General features: G+C 44.3%; 1 protein-coding gene across 1 annotated transcript; it reads right to left on the reverse strand.

The window, feature by feature from the left end:
• Positions 1 to 10,452: 10,452 nt before the first annotated feature.
• On the reverse strand, positions 10,453 to 12,478 carry LOC120064513 (extensin-1-like). Its single transcript, XM_039015130.1, has 4 exons — positions 12,337 to 12,478; positions 12,081 to 12,208; positions 11,513 to 11,848; positions 10,453 to 11,373 (listed from the first exon to the last, which is right to left on the reverse strand). The coding sequence occupies exons 1-4, from the start codon at positions 12,476 to 12,478 to the stop codon at positions 10,453 to 10,455; spliced, it is 1,527 nt and encodes a 508-aa protein (XP_038871058.1).
• Positions 12,479 to 22,985: the final 10,507 nt, after the last annotated feature.

The raw sequence follows: 22,985 nt of genomic DNA on the forward strand, positions 1-22,985 counted from the left end.
AGTAATATACAGTCTGTATGTATGACTAGGGAGATAAACCATGAATACAGTAATTTACAGTCTGTATGTAGGCTAGGGAGATAAACCATAAATACAGTATATTACAGTCTGTATGTATGACTAGGGAGATAAACCATAAATACAGTAATTTTAGTCTGTATGTATGACTAGGGAGATAAACCATGATAACAGTAATTTTACAGTCTGTATGTATGACTAGGGAGATAACCATAAATACAGTAATTACAGTCTGTATGTATGACTAGGGAGATAAACCATGAATACAGTATATTTTACAGTCTGTATGTATGACTAGGGAGATAACCATAATACAGTAATATTACAGTCTGTAGGTATGACTAGGGAGATAAACCTAAATACAGTAATTTATAGTCTGTAGGTAGACTAGGGAGATAAACCATGAATACAGTAATTTTACAGTCTGTATGTATGACTAGGGAGATAAACCATGAATACAGTAATATTACAGTCTGTATGTATGACTAGGGAGATAAACCATAAATACAGTATTTTTACAGTCTGTATGTATGACTAGGGAGATAAACCATGAATACAGTAATTTTACAGTCTGTATGTATGACTAGAGATAAACCATGAATACAGTAATTTTACAGTCTGTATGTATGACTAGGGAGATAAACCATAAATACAGTAATATTACAGTCTGTATGTATGACTAGGGAGATAAACCATGAATACAGTAATTTTACAGTCTGTATGTATGACTAGGGAGATAAACCATAAATACAGTAATATTACAGTCTGTATGTATGACTAGGGAGATAAACCATAAATACAGTAATATTATAGTCTGTATGTATGACTAGGGAGATAAACCATGAATACAGTAATTTTACAGTCTGTATGTATGACTAGGGAGATAAACCATAAATACAGTAATATTACAGTCTGTATGTATGACTAGGGAGATAAACCATGAATACAGTAATTTTACAGTCTGTATGTATGACTAGGGAGATAAACCATAAATACAGTAATATTACAGTCTGTATGTATGACTAGGGAGATAAACCATAAATACAGTAATATTATAGTCTGTATGTATGACTAGGGAGATAAACCATAAATACAGTAATATTACAGTCTGTATGTATGACTAGGGAGATAAACCATAAATACAGTAATATTACAGTCTGTATGTATGACTAGGGAGATAAACCATGAATACAGTAATTTTACAGTCTGTATGTATGACTAGGGAGATAAACCATGAATACAGTAATATTACAGTCTGTATCTACGACTAGGGAGTTAAACCATAAATACAGTAATTTTACAGTCTGTATGTATAACTAGGGAGATAAACCATAAATACAGTAATATTACAGTCTGTATGTATAACTAGGGAGTTAAACCCTGAATACAGTAATTTTACAGTCTGTCTGTATGACTAGGGAGTTAAAGCATAAATACAGTAATTTTACAGTCTGTATGTATGACTAGGGAGATAAACCATAAATACAGTAATATTACAGTCTGTATGTATGACTAGGGAGATAAACCATGAATACAGTAATTTTACAGTCTGTATGTATGACTAGGGAGATAAACCATGAATACAGTAATATTACAGTCTGTATGTATGACTAGGGAGATAAACCATGAATACAGTAATATTACAGTCTGTATGTATGACTAGGGAGTTAAACCATAAATACAGTAATATTACAGTCTGTATGTATGACTAGGGAGATAAACCATGAATACAGTAATATTACAGTCTGGGTCACACTATGAAGACCTGGACACCCTGGATCCTAGACCCTGGATCACTCTATGAAGACCTGGACAGCCTGGATCCTAGACCCTGGGTCACTCTATGAAGACCTGGACAGCCTGGATCCTAGACCCTGGGTCACACTATGAAGACCTGGACAGCCTGGATCCTAGACCCTGGGTCACTCTATGAAGACCTGGACAGCCTGGATCCTAGACCCTGGGTCACACTATGGGGGAGCTGGTCAGCCTGGATCCTAGACCCTGGGTCACACTATGGGGGAGCTGGTCAGCCTGGATCCTAGACCCTGGGTCACACTATGAAGACCTGGACAGCCTGGATCCTAGACCCTGGGTCACACTATGGGGGAGCTGGTCAGCCTGGATCCTAGACCCTGGGTCACACTATGAAGACCTGGACAGCCTGGATCCTAGACCCTGGGTCACACTATGGGGGAGCTGGTCAGCCTGGATCCTAGACCCTGGGTCACTCTATGGGGGAGCTGGTCAGCCTGGATCCTAGACCCTGGGTCACTCTATGAAGACCTGGACAGCCTGATCCTAGACCTGGGTCACACTATGAAGACCTGGACAGCCTGGATCCTAGACCCTGGGTCACACTATGAAGACCTGGACAGCCTGGATCCTAGACCCTGGGTCACACTATGAAGACCTGGACAGCCTGGATCCTAGACCCTGGGTCACACTATGAAGACGTGGTCAGCCTGGATCCTAGACCCTGGGTCACTCTTTGGGGAGCTGGTCAGCCTGGATCCTAGACGCTGGGTCACACTATGGGGGAGCTGGTCAGCCTGGATCCTAGACCCTGGGTCACTCTATGGGGGAGCTGGTCAGCCTGGATCCTAGACCCTGGGTCACACTATGGGGGAGCTGGTCAGCCTGGATCCTAGACCCTGGGTCACTCTATGAAGACCTGGACAGCCTGGATCCTAGACCCTGGGTCACACTATGAAGACCTGGACAGCCTGGATCCTAGACCCTGGGTCACACTATGGGGGAGCTGGTCAGCCTGGATCCTAGACCCTGGGTCACTCTATGAAGACCTGGACAGCCTGGATCCTAGACCCTGGGTCACACTATGAAGACCTGGACAGCCTGGATCCTAGACCCTGGGTCACTCTATGAAGACCTGGACAGCCTGGATCCTAGACCCTGGGTCACACTATGGGGGAGCTGGTCAGCCTGGATCCTAGACCCTGGGTCACTCTATGAAGACCTGGGCAGCCTGGATCCTAGACCCTGGGTCACTCTATGAAGACCTGGACAGCCTGGATCCTAGACCCTGGGTCACTCTATGGGGACTTTGGCTGAGCAGGCTTACACCATGTTCTTCTCATAAAAAAAAATGTAACCTTTATTTAACTAGGTAAATCAGTTAAGAACACATTCTTATTTACAATGACGGCCTACCCCGGCCAAACCCGGACGACGCTGGGCCAATTGTGCGCCGCCCTACTGGACTCCCAATCACGGTCGGATGTGATACAGCCTGGATTCAAACCAGGGGACTGTAGTGACGCCTCTTGCAGATGAGATGCAGTGCCTTAGACCACCGCGCCGCTCGGGAGTCGTGGGTTTGATTCCTGCATGGGTCATATACACTAAATATATAGACCTGGTTGACACCATGGCACAGCAGACCCCATAGGATGGCTCAGTGTGTTACCAGCATAAGGTTTGTGGTCAAAATAATGTGTAGGGAAGAGGAGAGGAACACCATGACTTCATCACAGTTCACATATAAATCCCTCCCATTGTGTTATACAGCATAGGTATTAAAATAGCAAACATGTATCGTTTCATTGTTGCATTCCAAAAGACAAAGTCTTTGTTTTGTATCGTCTTTCGGATAAAGGGTTGGGAGGAAGGTGTGAATGAATTCAGCTTCCTGTCTGTCTATGGCTACCTTATACAGTCTATTAGTGTGTCGGGTCAGCCTTGTACTGCTCTCCTATTCCTCTGAAGCAGTAGAAATAGCACCAGAATGGGTTTTAATCTGACTTCCTGCCAGGCTAGCTGTAGACGGGAGGTATTACCAGAATGGGTTTTAATCTGAATTCCTGCCAGGCTAGCTGTAGACGGGAGGTATTACCAGAATGGGTTTAATCTGACTTCCTGCCAGGCTAGCTGTAGACGGGAGGTATTACCAGAATGGGTTTAATCTGACTTCCTGCCAGGCTAGCTGTAGACGGGAGGTATTACCAGAATGGGTTTAATCTGAATTCCTGCCAGGCTAGCTGTAGACGGGAGATATTACCAGAATGGGTTTAATCTGAATTCCTGCCAGGCTAGCTGTAGACGGGAGATATTACCAGAATGGGTTTAATCTAAATTCCTGCCAGGCTAGCTGTAGACGGGAGGTATTACCAGAATGGGTTTAATCTGAATTCCTGCCAGGCTAGCTGTAGACGGGAGGTATTACCAGAATGGGTTTTAATCTAAATTCCTGCCAGGCTAGCTGTAGACGGGAGGTATTACCAGAATTCCTGCCAGGCTAGCTGTAGACGGGAGGTATTACCAGAATTCCTGCCAGGCTAGCTGTAGATGGGAGGTATTACCAGAATGGGTTTAACCTGTCTAGCCCCTGCGTTCCGCTAGCGGAACTCCTCCCACATTCCACTGAAAAGGCAGAGCGCGAAATTCAAAAAATATTTTTTTAGAAATATTTAACTTTCACACATTAACAAGTCCAATACAGCTAATGAAAGATACACATCTTGTGAATCCAGCCAACATGTCCGATTTTTAAATGTTTTACAGGGAAAACACAATATATATTTATGTTAGCTCACCAACAAATAGAAAAAAGCACAGACATTTTTCACAGCACAGGTAGCAAAATCAAAGCCAACCTAACTAACCTAGAACCAACCTAACTAACCTAGAAACAACTCCCTCAGATGACAGTCCTATAACATGTTACACAATAAATCTATGTTTTGTTCAACAAATGTGCATATTTGAGCTATAAATCAGTTTTACATTACTGCTACCATCATAGCTACAGTCAGAAATAGCACGGGAGTAGCCAGAGTAAATACAGACACCAACGTCAACTACCTAATTACACATCATAAAACATTTCAGAAAAATATATGGTGGATAGCAAATGAAAGACAAAGATCTTGTGAATATAGCCAATATTTCCGATTTTTAAAATGTTTTACAGCGAAAACACCACGTATATTTATGTTAGCTCACCACCAAATACAAAAGACAGACAGACATTTTTCACAGCACCGGTAGCATGCAGGTAGCATGCACAAAGCCAACCTAACTAACCTAGAACCAACCTAACTAACCTAGAAACAACTCCCTCAGATGACAGTCCTATAACATGTTACACAATAAATCTATGTTTTGTTCAAAAAATGTGCATATTTGAGCTATAAATCAGTTTTACATTACTGCTACCATCATAGCTACAGTCAGAAATAGCACGGGAGTAGCCAGAGTAAATACAGACACCAACGTCAACTACCTAATTACTCATCATAAAACATTTCAGAGAAATATATGGTGGATAGCAAATGAAAGACAAAGATCTTGTGAATACAGCCAATATTTCCGATTTTTGAAGTGTTTTACAGCGAAAACACAATATATCGTTATATTAGCTTACTACAATAGCTATCACACAACAGCATTGATTCAAGGCAAACGGTAGCGATAGCACAGTTCGACAGATATATGAAATAGCATCCCAAATTGGGTCCTTATCTTTGTTGATCTTCCATCAGAATGTTGTACAAGGGGTCCTTTGTTCAGAACCGTCTTTGTTTGGATCCAGAACGAACTATTTCCCTCTTGAATTAGCAAGCACACTGGCCGTGCGGCGCTAACCTCTCCTTCTTGAACAAATTCCTCCAACGCATCACGTCTAAAGTCCCGAATAAATTTCAATAATATAATTAAACTATATTGAAAAAACATACTTTAGGATGATATTGTGACATGTATCAAATAAAATCGAAGCCGGAGATCATATTCACCTATAACGACGGTTTTCCAGGAGGCGATTCCAGGTCCAACTTCGCGCCTTCCAAAAAAAAATAATGGCGGACCTCTCACTCCAAGAGGTTGTATTCAATCCCAGAACGAGATAATCAAGTCATTTCTGCTCTCACTTCCGCATGACACCCAGGGGAAGGTGTATGACGTGTTTCTACAGTCATAAGTGACATGCCCTTTTATAGACAAGCTCTTGAAGAGAGACCTCGCTTTTGGAAATCTCACTTCCGGATAGGAAATGGGCTGTAAAAAGAGTTCTGTTTCACTTAGAGAAATAATTAGAACGGTTTTAGAAACTAGAGAGTGTTTTCTATCCAATATTAATAATAATATGCATATTGTACGAGCAAGAATTGAGTACGAGGCCGTTTAAATTGGATACGATTTTCCCCAAAAGTGAAAACAGCACCCCCTGTCCTTATTAATCTGATTTCCTGCCAGGCTAGCTGTAGACGGGAGGTATTACCAGAATTCCTGCCAGGCTAGCTGTAGACGGGAGGTATTACCAGATTTCCTGCCAGGCTAGCTGTAGACGGGAGGTATTACCAGAATTCCTGCCAGGCTAGCTGTAGACGGGAGGTATTACCAGATTTCCTGCCAGGCTAGCTGTAGACGGGAGGTATTACCAGATTTCCTGCCAGGCTAGCTGTAGACGGCAGGTACTACCAGAATTCCTGCCAGGCTAGCTGTAGACGGGAGGTATTACCAGATTTCCTGCCAGGCTAGCTGTAGACGGGAGGTATTACCAGAATTCCTGCCAGGCTGGCTGTAGACGGGAGGTATTACCAGAATTCCTGCCAGGCTAGCTGTAGACGGGAGGTACTACCTCTGAGAGGAGAGGAATGCCAGAAGGTCAGCACCTGTTGAGAATACTGTCTTCAGCTTTGAAGTGGAGACACCAATTCTCACAATTGATCTTGCTTTAAATGCCAACGAAGACACAGAAACACAGACCAAACGGCTGTGAAACAGCACCCTATTCCACTATATAGTCCGCTACTTGTAACCGGGGCTCTGCTGAAGAGTAGTGCACTAAAGAGGGAATAGGATGCCAATAGGATACTGGTCTAAAGTAGTGCACTAAAGAGGGAATAGGATGCCATTTGGGATGCGTACCATAGCAGTGCAGTGAAAAGGGAAGGCTTGTTGCTCTGATGAGGTAGCTAGACAGAGGTTCTCTTTCTAAGGAGCTAGACAGTGGTTCTAAGGAGCTAGACAGTGGTTCTCTTTCTAAGGAGCTAGACAGTGGTTCTCTTTCTAAGGAGCTAGACAGTGGTTCTCTTTCTAAGGAGCTAGACAGTGGTTCTCTTTCTAAGGAGCTAGACAGAGGTTCTCTTTCTAAGGAGCTAGACAGTGGTTCTAAGGAGCTAGACAGTGGTTCTCTTTCTAAGGAGCTAGACAGTGGTTCTCTTTCTAAGGAGCTAGACAGTGGTTCTCTTTCTAAGGACCTAGACAGTGGTTCTCTTTCTAAGGAGCTAGACAGTGGTTCTCTTTCTAAGGAGCTAGACAGTGGTTCTAAGGAGCTAGACAGTGGTTCTCTTTCTAAGGAGCTAGACAGTGGTTCTAAGGAGCTAGACAGTGGTTCTCTTACCAAGGAGCTAGACAGTGGTTCTCTTACCAAGGAGCTAGACAGTGGTTCTAAGGAGCTAGGCAGTGGTTCTAAGGAGCTAGACAGTTGTTCTCCTTCTAAGGAGCTAGACAGTTGTTCTCCTTCTAAGGAGCTAGACAGTGGTTCTCTTTCTAAGGAGCTAGACAGTGGTTCTAAAGAGCTAGACAGTGGTTCTCTTTCTAAGGAGCTAGACAGTGGTTCTAAGGAGCTAGACAGTGGTTCTCTTTCCAATGAGCTAGACAGTGGTTCTAAGGAGCTAGACAGTGGTTCTAAGGAGCTAGACAGGGGTTCTAAGGAGCTAGACAGTGGTTCTCTTTCTAAGGAGCTAGACAGTGGTTCTCTTTCTAAACAGCTAGACAGTGGTTCTCTTTCTAAGGAGCTAGACAGTGGTTCTCTTTCTAAGGAGCTAGACAGTGGTTCTCTTTCTAAGGAGCTAGACAGTGGTTCTAAGGAGCTAGACAGTGGTTCTAAGGAGCTAGACAGTTGTTCTCCTTCTAAGGAGCTAGACAGTGGTTCTCTTTCTAAGGAGCTAGACAGTGGTTCTAAGGAGTTAGACAGTGGTTCTCTTTCCAATGAGCTAGACAGTGGTTCTAATGAGCTAGACAGTGGTTCTAAGGAGCTAGACAGTGGTTCTAAGGAGCTAGACAGTGGTTCTCTTTCCAATGAGCTAGACAGTGGTTCTAAGGAGCTAGACAGTGGTTCTAAGGAGCTAGACAGTGGTTCTCTTTCTAAGGAGCTAGACAATGGTTATCTTTCTAAGGAGCTAGACAGTGGTCCTCTTTCTAAACAGCTAGACAGTGGTTCTCTTTCTAAGGAGCTAGACCGTGGTTCTCTTTCTAAGGAGCTAGACAGTGGTTCTCTTTCTAAGGAGCTAGACAGTGGTTCTAAGGAGCTAGACAGTGGTTCTAAGGAGCTAGACAGTTGTTCTCCTTCTAAGGAGCTAGACAGTGGTTCTCTTTCTAAGGAGCTAGACAGTGGTTCTCTTTCTAAGGAGCTAGACAGGGGTTCTATTTCTAAGGAGCTAGACAGTGGTTCTCTGTCTAAGGAGCTAGACAGTTGTTCTCTTTCTAAGGAGCTAGACAGTTGTTTTCTTTCTAAGGAGCTAGACAGTGGTTCTCTTTCTAAGGAGCTAGACAGTGGTTATCTTTCTAAGGAGCTAGACAGTGGTTCTCTTTCTAAGGAGCTAGACAGTGGTTATCTTTCTAAGGAGCTAGACAGTGGTTCTCTTTCTAAGGAGCTAGACAGTGGTCCTCTTTCTAAGGAGCTAGACAGTGGTTCTCTTTCTAAGGAGCTAGACAGTGGTTATCTTTCTAAGGAGCTAGACAGTGGTTCTCTTTCTAAGGAGCTAGACAGTGGTTCTCTCTCTAAGGAGCTAGACAGTGGTTCTCTTTCTAAGAAGTTAGACAGTGGTTCTCTTTCTATTGAGCTAGACAGTGGTTCTAAGGAGCTAGACAGTGGTTCTCTTTCTATTGAGCTAGACAGTGGTTCTCTGTCTAAGGAGCTAGACAGTGGTTATCTTTCTAAGGAGCTAGACAGTGGTTCTCTTTCTAAGGAGCTAGACAGTGGTACTAAGGAGCTAGACAGTGGTTCTCTTTCTAAGGAGCTAGACAGTGGTTATGTTTCTAAGGAGCTCGACAGTGGTTCTCTTTCTAAGGAGCTAGACAGTGGTTCTAAGGAGCTAGACAGTGGTTATCTTTCTAAGGAGCTAGACAGTGGTTCTATTTCTAAGGAATTAGACAGTGGTTCTCTTTCTAAGGACCTAGACAGTGGTTCTCTTTCTAAGGACCTAGACAGTGGTTCTCTTTCTAAGGAGCTAGACAGTGGTTCTCTTTCTATTGAGCTAGACAGTGGTTCTCTGTCTAAGGAGCTAGACAGTGATTCTCTTTCTAAGGAGCTAGACAGGGGTTCTCTTTCTTAGGAGCTAGACAGTGGTTCTCTTTCTAATGAGCTAGACAGTGGTTCTCTTTCTAAGGAGCTAGACAGTGGTTCTCTTTCTAAGGAGCTAGACAGTGGTCCTCTTTCTAAGGAGCTAGACAGTGGTTCTCTTTCTAAGGAGCTAGACAGTGGTTCTATTTCTAAGGAATTAGACAGTGGTTCTCTTTCTAAGGAGCTAGACAGTGGTTCTCTTTCTAATGAGCTAGACAGTGGTTCTCTTTCTAATGAGCTAGACAGTGGTTCTCTTTCTAAGGAGCTAGACAGGGGTTATCTTTCTAAGGAGCTAGACAGTGGTTCTATTTCTAAGGAGCTAGACAGTGGTTCTCTTTCTAATGAGCTAGACAGTGGTTCTCTTTCTAAGGAGCTAGGCAGTGGTTCTCTTTCTAAGGAGCTAGACAGTGGTTCTCTTTCTAAGGAATTAGACAGTGGTTCTAAGGAGCTAGACAGTTGTTCTCTTTCTAAGGAGCTAGACAGTGAAACTATTGATGAATTAACTTGGTCTTCAATAACCCAGTTCCCTTTATTTCCCATTAACCGTCTTCTACCTGCCTGACTGTCTTCTACCTGCCTGACCGTCTTCTACCTGCCTGACCGTCTTCTACCTGCCTGACTGTCTTCTACCTGCCTGACTGTCTTCTACCTGCCTGACTGTCTTCGTCTGCATTCCAAAGGGCCCAGAGCTCTTATGTACTATCAAGGGAGCAGGGTTCACATTTGGAACGATTCCTCTGTCTGACTGTCAAGGGGAGCTGGTAAGGAGGTGGAGGCCTGGTGGTGAATAGGAGGTGGAGGCCTGGTGGTGAATAGGAGGTGGAGGCCTGGTGGTGAATAGGAGGTGGAGGCCTGGTGGTGAATAGGAGGTGGAGGCCTGGTGGTGAACAGGAGGTGGAGGTCTGGTGGTGAATAGGAGGTGGAGGCCCGGTGGTGAACAGGAGGTGGAGGCCCGGTGGTGAACAGGAGGTGGAGGCCCGGTGGTGAACAGGAGGTGGAGGCCTGGTGGTGAACAGGAAGTGGAGGCCTAGTGGTGAACAGGAGGTGGAGGCCTAGTGGTGAACAGGAGGTGGAGGCCCGGTGGTGAATAGGAGGTGGAGGCCTGGTGGTGAACAGGAGGTGGAGGCCTAGTGGTGAACAGGAGGTGGAGGCCTGGTGGTGAACAGGAGGTGGAGGCCTGGTGGTGAAGGAGGTGGAGGCCTAGTGGTGAACAGGAGGTGGAGGCCTGGTGGTGAACAGGAGGTGGAGGCCTGGTGGTGAATAGGAGGTGGAGGCCTGGTGGTGAACAGGAGGTGGAGGCCTGGTGGTGAACAGGAGGTGAAGGCCTGGTGGTGAACAGGAGGAGGAGGCCTGGTGGTGAAGGAGGTGGAGGCCTGGTGGTGAACAGGAGGTGGAGGCCTGGTGGTGAACAGGAGGTGGAGGCCTGGTGGTGTATAGGAGGTGGAGGCCTGGTGGTGAATAGGAGGTGGAGGCCTGGTGGTGAACAGGAGGTGGAGGCCTGGTGGTGAACAGGAGGTGGAGGCCCGGTGGTGAACAGGAGGTGGAGGCCCGGTGGTGAACAGGAGGTGGAGGCCTGGTGGTGAACAGGAGGTGGAGGCCTGGTGGTGAACAGGAGGTGGAGGCCTGGTGGTGAACAGGAGGTGGAGGCCTGGTGGTGAATAGGAGGTGGAGGCCTGGTGGTGAATAGGAGGTGGAGGCCTGGTGGTGAACAGGAGGTGGAGGCCTGGTGGTGAATAGGAGGTGGAGGCCTGGTGGTGAATAGGAGGTGGAGGCCTGGTGGTGAACAGGAGGTGGAGGCCTGGTGGTGAACAGGAGGTGGAGACCCGGTGGTGAACAGGAGGTGGAGGCCCGGTGGTGAACAGGAGGTGGAGGCCCGGTGGTGAATAGGAGGTGGAGGCCCGGTGGTGAACAGGAGGTGGAGGCCTGGTGGTGAACAGGAGGTGGAGGCCTGGTGGTGAACAGGAGGTGGAGGCCTGGTGGTGAATAGGAGGTGGAGGCCTGGTGGTTAATAGGAGGTGGAGGCCTGGTGGTGAACAGGAGGTGGAGGCCTGGTGGTGAACAGGAGCCTGATGTGTTAAATGAGCTTTGCACTAATGCGAGTCACGCTTGTGCTCTTCCAGGAAGAGGTTGGGTGAGACTTGTCTGTGTCACAGGGTTTATAATTCACATCTGATCAGACCTCAGGACCTGATGACCCGATGACCCGAGGACCTGATGACCCGAGGACCCGATGACCCAATGACCCGAGGACCCGATGACCTCAGGACCCGAGGACCCGATGACCTCAGGACCCGAGGACCCGATGACCCGAGGACCCGAGAACCTGAGGAACTGAATAACTGAATAACTGAGGACCTGAGGACCTGAGGACCTGAGGACTAGAGGACCTGAGGACCTGAGGACCTGAGGACCTGAGGACTTGAGGACCTGAAGACTTGAAGACTTGAAGACCTGAATACCTGAGGACCTGAGGACCTGAATACCTGAGGACATGAAGATCTGAATACCTGAGGACCTGAATGCCTGAGGACATGAAGATCTGAATACCTGAGGACCTGAATACCTGAGGACCTGAATACCTGAATACCTGAATACATGAGGACCTGAATACCTGAGGACCTGAAGATCTGAGTACCTGAGGACCTGAGGACCTGAATACCTGAGGACATGAAGATCTGAATACCTGAGGACCTGAATACCTGATGACCTGAATACCCGAGGACCTGAATACCTGAGGACCTGAAGATCTGCATACCTGAGGACCTGAATACCTGAGGACCTGAATACCTGGGGACCTGAGGACCTGAGGACCTGAGGACTTGAGGACCTGAAGACTTGAAGACTTGAAGACCTGAATACCTGAGGACCTGAGGACCTGAATACCTGAGGACATGAAGATCTGAATACCTGAGGACCTGAATGCCTGAGGACATGAAGATCTGAATACCTGAGGACCTGAATACCTGAGGACCTGAATACCTGAATACCTGAATACATGAGGACCTGAATACCTGAGGACCTGAAGATCTGAGTACCTGAGGACCTGAGGACCTGAATACCTGAGGACATGAAGATCTGAATACCTGAGGACCTGAATACCTGATGACCTGAATACCCGAGGACCTGAATACCTGAGGACCTGAAGATCTGCATACCTGAGGACCTGAATACCTGAGGACCTGAATACCTGGGGACCTGAATACCCGAGGACTCGGTTGTAACATACATACATACATACATGCACGGAGGCACGTGCACGCACACACACACATGGTAACGGTGGCTCTGTCTGACACACACACACACACACACACAGCCAATATCTGAGGAAAACAAAACCTTTGAAATGTTTATAGAGTCTGTGTGGCGATAATAATAAAAAACTGCCAAACTTGATATGCTGTACAAGACTGGACTTCATGAATTAAAATTGAGTGACGCAGTAAGCTAACACAATCATACTCGTGTGCACGTTTTCTAAGTGAGTGAGAGTGAGAAAAAAAGAGAGAAAGAAAGAAAGGAGTGAGAGAGAGAGAGAGAGACCGACTAGGTGAAGAGGGCCACACTAGCACAGATGGTGCGTACTGGTTGCCAGGGTAACATTAAAGGACAGAGCTACTCTGCTCACATCATCCGCGGTCCATTTACCGGCCCTGTCATAACCACCACTACACCCACTGTAACGACGTCATCTCTATCCACAACACTGTGTAAATCATACCGTATAGTCGTTCTACAAATTCCAACCTAACAGTCACATCCTGTGGTAATGTGATAAGTGGAAAGGGGGGTTGGTTTGAGGCCACGACAGCATTAGTGTTAACTGCAGACCAGAAACCTTCTTTTCAATCATTTTACGACGAATGAAAATTAAGTTTCCTCTGTTGATTATTGAAAAAGACAGTTATTGTGAATAGAGATCAGACTGCTACAGTATACAGGCCCTAGTCAGAGGGCATTGTAGAAATTGTCCAAATGTCCTAATTCACCTCAGACTCAGTGGAGGGCTGGTGAGGGGAGGACGGCTCATACTAATGGCTGGAACGGAGCGAGTGGGACGGCATCAAACCCATGGAAACCATGGAAACCATGCGATTGATGTATTTGATACCATTCCACTGATGCCGCTCCAGTCATTATCACTAGCCCGTCCTCCCCAATTAAGGTCCCACCAACCTCCTGTGCTTAGACTGATTGAGCTATTCCAGACATTCAATACTAGAGAGGAACACAAGTTGAAATGTTGTAAGCTGGTTGTAATGCTGAAAGACAGCTTTGCCTGCTGGGAATTCTACAGAACCAAATGGCAAGGAAGACCAAACACAAATCCACTTCTAGAGAGGAAAAGCATAAGGGATACAACTACATCTAGTAACCTCCTTTGATCTGCTATGATCTCCTATGATCCGTTATGACCTCTTATGATATGCTATGATCTCCTATGATCTGCAATGATCTCATATGATCCCCTGTGATCTCCTATAATATCCTATGATCTCATATGATCTCATGTGATTGCCTATAATCTCCTATGATCTCATGTGATCTCCTATGATCTCCTGTGACCTCCTATGATCTCCTATGATCTGCTGTGATCTCCTATGATCTGCTGTGATCTCCTACAATCTCCTATGATCTCCTGTGACCTCCTATGATCTCCTGTGACCTCCTATGATCTCCTATGATCTGCTGTGATCTCCTATACTCTGTTATGATCTGCTGTGATCTCCTAAGATCTGCTATGATCTATGATCTGCTATGATCTCTTATGATCTCGTGATCTCCTATAATCTCATGTGATCTCCTATAATCTGTTATGATTTGCTGTGATCTGCTTTGATCTGCTGTGATCTCCTATGATCTCCTATGATCTGCTGTGATCTCCTATAATCTGTTATGATCTGCTGTGATCTGCTTTGATCTGCTGTGATCTCCTATGATCTCCTATAATCTGTTATGATCTGCTGTGATCTCCTAATATCTGCTATGATCTATGATCTGCTATGATCTGCTATGATCTCCTATTATCTTCTATTAACTCCTATGATCTCCTAAGATCTGCTATGATCCCCTATGATCTGCTATGGTCTCCTATGATCTGCTATGGTCTCCTATGATCTCCTATGATCTCATGTGATCTCATATAATCTCCTATGATCTCCTGCGATCTCCTATACTATTCTGTGATCTGCTAGGATCTGCTATGATCTATGATCTGCTATGATCTCATATGATCTCATATGATCTCCTGTGATCTCCTATAATCTGTTATGATTTGCTGTGATCTCCTATGATCTGCTATGATCTGCTGTGATCTCCTATGATCTCCTATGATCTCCTATGATCTCCTATGATCTGTTGTGATCTCCTATAATATGTTATGATCTACTGTGATCTCCCGAGATCTGCTATGATCTATGATCTGATATGATCTGCTATGATCTCCTATTATCTTCTATGCCCTCCTATGATCTCCTAAGATCTGCTATGATCTGCTATGATCTCCTATGATCTGCTGTGATCTCCTATGATCTGCTATGATATCCTATTATCTTCTATGACCTCCTATGATCTGCTGTGATCTCCTATGATCTCCTATGATCTGCTATGATCAATGAATAGCACCAAGCAGATATTGCAGATTGTACCTCTAGGAAGCATTTAACCCAAATATAACAGAAAGAACTGGCATTGTAGCTACAGTTTTGTTTCAGACGACCATAATCTGAAATAACACGTCCTCATCAAACTCCGTTCAAACTCCATTCAAACTCCATTCAAACTCCATTCAAACTCTCCATTCAAACTCCGTTCAAACTCCATTCAAACTCCATTCAAACTCTCCATTCAAACTCCGTTCAAACTCTCCATTCAAACTCCGTTCAAACTCCATTCAAACTCCATTCAAACTCCATTCAAACTCCGTTCAAACTCTCCATTCAAACTCCATTCAAACTCCATTCAAACTCTGTTCAAACTCTCCATTCAAACTCTCCATTTAAACTCCATTCAAACTCCGTTCAAACTCCGTTCAAACTCCATTCAAACTCCATTCAAACTCCATTCAAACTCCATTCAAACTCTCCATTCAAACTCTCCATTCAAACTCCGTTCAAACTCCATTCAAACTCTCCATTCAAACTCTCCATTCAAACTCCGTTCAAACTCCATTCAAACTCTCCATTCAAACTCTCCATTCAAACTCTCCATTCAAACTCCATTCAAACTCCGTTCAAACTCTCCATTCAAACTCTCCATTCAAACTCCATTCAAACCATTCAAACTCCATTCAAACTCCATTCAAACTCTCCATTCAAACTCTCCATTCAAACTCCGTTCAAACTCCGTTCAAACTCCATTCAAACACTCCATTCAAACTCCATTCAAACTCTCCATTCAAACTCTCCATTCAAACTCCGTTCAAACTCCATTCAAACTCTCCATTCAAACTCCATTCAAACTCTCCATTCAAACTCCATTCAAACTCTCCATTCAAAATCCATTCAAACTCCATTCAAACTCCATTCAAACTCTCCATTCAACTCCGTTCTCCAAATCTCAACAGTATCCCCATATAAGGGGGTGGGGTGGGGGGGGTGGGGGTCTGGCCAATTTCAGACTCAGACTGTGATGTTTGAGACTCGCTAAAACGATGGACTTTGCTATAAGTGTGGTCCTTTGCTTTGTATTAGCATCTTTTCTCTCTACGCCAACGTACTTTCTCTGGATCTCACCGGCGCTGTTTCAGGCTCACTATAGCGACGGGCTGAACTAGTCTAACCCTGGCGGGAAAAAAGGGGATCCGGATGGGACAGGACCTCCCAGGTTAAACAACTAACAAACCCTGGCCTTGATGATGATAGGCCCTCCACTCCTCCACCCTGGACAATGGAAAGATTGTCTGGCAGGATTTGGAAAGGGTCTGGGAAAACCCTTTAACTGTAGTGGGTCTCAGACAAGGAGGGAGAGAGAGAGACTGAGAGGGACAAGAGGGACAAAAGAGAGAGAGAAAGGGAGAGAGAGAGGGAGAGAGAGAGAGAGAGAGAGAGAGAGAATGGACCGGAACAATGTTCCTCTTGACCCAAGTTCACAGACAGAGGGGGAGAGGGAGAGAGAAACATAGAGAGAGAGAGAGAGAGAGAGAGAAAGACCAACCATATGTGCATTAATCACTTCATTATCAGTCTAACGAGGAAATGAAAGGACGGCCAAAACGAAGACAGAACTTTTGATTCGGTCTGATAATCCAATCATCTAACAGGATGGGATGACCGGCTTTACTGATTGGATAACCCCAGGTTAGGGCTGCCGAATGAAACGACCCCGTGTTTTATTTTGGTAATTGCTGTAATTGAGTACATATGGAGGGCTGTGTGTGTGTGTGTGTGTGTGTGTGTGTGTGTGTGTGTGTGTGTGTGTGTGTGTGTGTGTGTGTGTGTGTGTGTGTGTGTGTGTGTGTGTGTGTGTGTGTGTGTGTGTGTGTGTGTGTGAGAGAGAGAGAGAGAGAGAGAGAGAGAGCGAGAGAGAGAGAGAGAGAGAGAGAGAGAGAGAGAGAGAGAGAGAGAGAGAGAGAGAGAGAGAGAGAGAGAGAGAGAGAACAGATTGTGAGAGGACTAGAGCTGAAAGACTAACTACATGGCCTCACCGCAGCCTGCCTTCTATCTCTACCCAGCCCGTATTTGTGTCGGACAGATAATAATAATATATATATAATACATTCTAACATAATACTAATATAACAGTGTTTGATTTTTCGTCTTGTCAGCGCTACTCTGCACCGTCACTTCCTCTTGAACTTGCTGTGCGTTTTGTTGCCGACCTTACTTTGCTACCTGACAACTTTACGGTTTTTACTTTTTAATTACCGTTTATATTTTTAGTTTTTCCCTCACAACTTTTTTCCCTCATTCAACTTTGTCACTCCGGACGCTTTATCTGGACATGGTTCGTCAGCACCTTCAACAGCCGAAGCTAAGTAGTAACATTAACATGATGCCTTCTAATGGCAGTCGCTGTACTCATAACATACAGGAGAACGATTGCCTTATGGCGAGGATAGCTGTGCTGCAAGCCCAGCTTCAGACGCAATCGTTAGGCAAGGGTAATTTCAGTGTAGGAAAGGATGAAACAGCGTCTGTGCCACCAGTAAGTACAGATAGTAACGTTAGTATAAATCCCCTCGCACGGTCCCCGCAGCCGGACAACTTTCTCATGGCTTCTGGAGGGAAATGCTGTAGGAATGCTCAACTGGTGTCGCTCATTCAGCCGACAGAAACTTTCAACCGGTTTTCCCCATTATGTAGCGAGTCGGAGTCTGAGGCTGAGTCTTCTCTTGTCTCCACTCCTCCCGTTACGGGGTCTGAGAGGCCGAAGGCACCCACCATTAGCTCTGACAAATTGAAAACCCTAGTCATTGGCGACTCCATTACCCGCAGTATTAGACTTAAAACGAATCATCCAGCGATCATACACTGTTTACCAGGGGGCAGGGCTACCGATGTTAAGGCTAATCTGAAGATGGTGCTGGCTAAAGCTAAAACTGGCGAGTGTAGAGAGTATAGGGATATTGTTATCCATTTCGGCACCAACGATGTTAGGATGAAACAGTCAGAGGTCACCAAGCACAACATAGCTTCAGCGTGTAAATCAGCTAGAAAGATGTGTCGGCATCAAGTAATTGTCTCTGGCCCCCTCCCAGTTAGTGGGAGTGATGAGCTCTACAGCAAAGTCCCACAACTCAATCGCTGGTTGAAAACTGTTTTCTGCCCCTCCCAAAAGATAGAATTTGTAGATAATTGGCCCTCTTTCTGGGAGTCACCCACAAACAGGACCAAGCCTGGCCTGCTGAGGAGTGACGGACTCCATCCTAGCTGGAGGGGTGCTCTCATCTTATCTACGAACATAGACAGGGCTCTAACTCCCCTAGCTCCACAATGAGATAGGGTGCAGGACAGGCAGCAGGCTGTTAGCCAGCATGCCAGCTTAGTGGAGTCTGCCACTTGCACAGTCACTGTAGTCAGCTCAGCTATCTCCATTGAGACTGTGTCTGTGTCTCGACCTAGGTTGGGCAAAACTAAACATGGCGGTGTTCGCCTTAGCAATCTCAATGGAATAAAGACCTCCTCCTTTCCTGCCATTATTGAAAGAGGTTGTGATACCTCACATCTCAAAATAGGGCTACTTAATGTTAGATCCCTCACTTCAAAGGCAGTTATAGTCAATGAACTAATCACTGATCATAATCTTGATGTGATTGGCCTGACTGAAACATGGCTTAAACCTGAAGAATTTACTGTGTTAAATGAGGTCTCACCTCCTGGTTACACTAGTGACCATATCCCCCGTGCATCCCGCAAAGGCGGAGGTGTTGCTAACATTTACGATAGCAAATTTCAATTTACCAAAAAAAATGACGTTTTCGTCTTTTGAGCTTCTAGTCATGAAATCTATGCATCCTACTCAATCACTTTTTATAGCTACTGTTTACAGGCCTCCTGGGCCATATACAGCGTTCCTCACTGAGTTCCCTGAATTCCTATCGGACCTTGTAGTCATAGCAGATAATATTCCAATTTTTGGTGATTTTAATATTCACATGGAAAAGTTCACAGACCCACTCCAAAAGTCTTTCGGAGCCATCATCGACTCAGTGGGTTTTGTCCAACATGTCTCCTGACCTACTCACTGCCACAGTCATACTCTGGACCTACTTTTGTCCCATGGACTAAATGTTGTAGATCTTAATGTTTTTCCTCATAATCCTGGACTATCAGACCACCATTTTATTACGCTTGAAATCGCAACAAATAATCTGCTCAGACCCCAACCAAGGAGCATCAAAAGTCATGCTATAAATTCTCAGACAACACAAAGATTCCTTGATGCCCTTCCAGACTCCTTCTGCCTACCCAAGGACGTCAGAGGACAAAAATCAGTTAACCACCTAACTGAGGACCTCAATTTAACCTTGCGCAATACCCTAGATGCAGTTGCATCCCTAAAAACTAAAAACATTTGTCATAAGAAACTAGCTCCCTGGTATACAGAAAATACCCGAGCTCTGAAGCAAGCTTCCAGAATATTGGAACGGAAATGGCGCCAGTACCGTGCAATATCGAAGAGCCCTCACTGCTGCTCGATCATCCTATTTTTCCAACTTCTTGCCACTAGGGGGGTGCCATTTCGACATAGCACAAATTCGTATCCAAATTAAACTGCCTCGTACTCAATTCTTGCTCGTACAATATGCATATTATTATTACTATTGGATAGAAAACACTCTCTAGTTTCTAAAACCGTTTGAATTATGTCTGTGGGTGAAACAGAACTCTTTCTGCAGCGAAATCCATGACAGGAACTGCGAAGGTCTGAAAACGAGGCTCTGTTCTCAGATCAGTTTAAAGCTCTGTATGTATCCTATGGGTCGACATGAACTGCACCCGCCTTCCCCTGGATGTCAGTAACCAATGAGAAGTGGAATGGAGTTTCTACGTAGTTCTCAGAGCTTATAAAAGGCCAAGGAACGAGGGGAGCTCTCTTTTCGACGTTCGTCATTACGCAAAGCAAGACCTCAGGATGGCATTTTGAAACGCTCAGTTATCGACCTTAGATATATCCGTCTGTAATTTAATTCGATATAGGTGTTAGAAACATCATAACGAAGTTATTTTAAACCGAGTTATATCAGTTTATGCGAGTATATTGCTATTTTCGGAATTTCCTTAGTATTGCGTTTTGAGGATTTGGGCATGTTGTGGCCACATAGCTATTGTTAGCTGCTAATTCAGAAGTTGAAGACGACGTTTTACAACCAAGCAACGATTCTTTTGGACAAAGGACCACTTGCCCAAGATTCTGATGGAAGCTCGTCCAAAAGTAAGAGCTATTTATGATGTTATTCCGTATTTATGTGGAAAAATGTAAACGGATTTGTCCGCCATTATTGCGGCACTAGTCTGGCTGTAACGCACACTGTATGTCTAGTAACGTTAATTTTAAAAATCTAACTCAGCGGTTGCATTAATAACTAATGCATCTTTCATTTGATGTCCAACATGTATTTTTTAGTCAAGTTTACGATTATTTATTGATTAGATTAGGTGCCTTTCCAAGATGGCGCCGGCCAGAATGCATGACCTGTTGCCACTGATCACATTGTATAACCACGATTTGTGCTGCTAAATATGCACATTTTCGAACAAAACCTATATGGATTGTGTAATATGATGTTACAGGACTGTCATCTGAAGAATTCTGAGAAGGTTAGTGAAAAATTTATTTATTTTGGTGGTGAATACGTTATCGCTATGTTTGGCTGGAATCAATGCTGTTGTCTGGTTTGCTATTGTGGTAAGCTAATATAACGATATATTGTGTTTTCGCTGTAAAACACTTAGAAAATCTGAAATATTGTCTTGATTCACAAGATCTGTGTCTTTCAATTGCTGTACGCTGTGTATTTTTAAGAAATGTTTTATGATGAGTAATTAGCTAATACACGATGGTCTCTGTAGTTATTCTAGTCATTTTAGTGAGAGTTGTGATGGGGGCTGCAATGGTAAACTATGATTTATACCTGAAATATGCAAATTTTTCTAACAAAACCTATGCTATACAATAAATATGTTATCAGACTGTCATCTGATGAGGTTGTTTCTTGGTTAGTGGCTATTTATATCTTTATTTGGTCGAATTTGTGATAGCTACTGATGCAGTAAGAAAATGGTGGAGTATGGGAGTGGTGTCTTTTGCTAACGTGGTTAGCTAATAGATTTACATATTTTGTCTTCCCTGTAAAACATTTTAAAAATCAGAAATGATGGCTTTATTCACAAGATGTGTATCTTTCATTTGGTGTCTTGGACTTGTGATTTCATGAACATTTTATTATATGATATCCCTGTGGCTTTAGGCTAGGCTATGCTAGTCAGCTTTTGTGATGGGGGGGATCCCGGATCCGGGTTTGGGAGGTGTTAGAGGTTAATTGAGGAAAATAAGAACAATCCAACATTTATTTTTGATACTGTCGCAAAGCTAACTAAAAAGCAGCATTCCCCAAGTGAGGATGGCTTTCACTCCAGCAGTAATAAATTCATGAACTTCTTTGAGGACAATATCATGATCATTAGAAAGCAAATTACGGACTCCTCTTTAAATCTGCGTATTCCTCCAAAGCTCAGCTGTCCTGATTCTGCACAACTCTGCCAGGACCTAGGATCAAGAGAGACACTTAAGTGTTTTAGTAATATATCTCTTGACACAATGATGAAAATAATCATGGCCTCTAAACCTTCAAGCTGCATACTGGACCCTATTCCAACTAAACTATTGAAAGAGCTGCTTCCTGTGCTTGGCCCTCCTATGTTGAACATAATAAACGGCTCTCTATCCACCGGATGTGTACCAAACTCACTAAAAGTGGCAGTAATAAAGCCTCTCTTGAAAAAGCCAAACCTTGACCCGGAAAATATAAAAAACTATTGGCATATATCGAACCTTCTATTCCTCTCAAAAACTTTAGAAAAAGCTGTTGCGCAGCAACTCACTGCCTTCCTGAAGACAAACAATGTATACTAAATGTTTCAGTCTGGTTTTAGACCCCATCATAGTACTGAGACTACACTTGTGAAGGTGGTAAATGACCTTTTAATGGCGTCAGACCGAGGCTCTGCATCTGTCCTCGTGCTACTAGACCTTAGTGCTGCCTTTGACACCATCGATCACCACATTCTTTTGGAGAGATTGGAAACGCAAATTGGTCTACACGGACAAGTTCTGGCCTGTTTTAAATCTTATCTGTCGCAAAGATATCAGTTTGTCTCTGTGAATGGTTTGCCCTCTGACAAATCAACTGTACATTTCGGTGTTCCTCAAGGTTCCGTTTTAGGACCACTATTGTTTTCACTATATATTTTACCTCTTGGGGATGTTATTCGAAAACATAATGTTAACTTTCACTGCTATGCGGATGACACACAGCTGTACATTTCAATGAAACATGGTGAAGCCCCAAAATTGCCCTCGCTAGAAGCCTGTGTTTCAGACATAAGGAAGTGATGGCTGAAAACGTTCTACTTTTAAACTCGGACAAAACAGAGATGCTTGTTCTAGGTCCCAAGAAACAAAGAGATCTTCTTTTGAATCTGACAATTCATCTTGATGGTTGCAAAGTCGTCTCAAATAAAACTGTGAAGGACCTCGGCGTTACTCTGGACCCTGATCTCTCTTTTGACGAACATATCAAGACTGTTTCAAGGACAGCTTTTTTCCATCTACGTAACATTGCAAAAATCAGAAATGTTCTGTCCAAAAATGATGCAGAAAAATGAATCCATGCTTTTGTTACTTCTAGGTTAGACTACTGCAATGCTCTACTTTCCGGCTACCCGGATAAAGCACTAAATAAACTTCAGTTACTGCTAAATACGGCTGCTAGAATCCTGACTAGAACCAAAAAGTTTGATCATATTACTCCAGTGCTAGCCTCCCTACACTGGCTTCCTGTTAAGGCAAGGGCTGATTTCAAGGTTTTACTGTTAACCTACAAAGCGTTACATGGGCTTGCTCCTACCTATCTTTCCGAGTTGGTCCTGCCGTACATACCTACACGTACGCTATGGTCACAAGACGCAGGCCTCCTAGTTGTCCCTAGAATTTCTAA

This window comes from Salvelinus namaycush, chromosome 19 (assembly GCF_016432855.1).
Source record: "Salvelinus namaycush isolate Seneca chromosome 19, SaNama_1.0, whole genome shotgun sequence".
Lineage (NCBI taxonomy): Eukaryota > Metazoa > Chordata > Actinopteri > Salmoniformes > Salmonidae > Salvelinus > Salvelinus namaycush.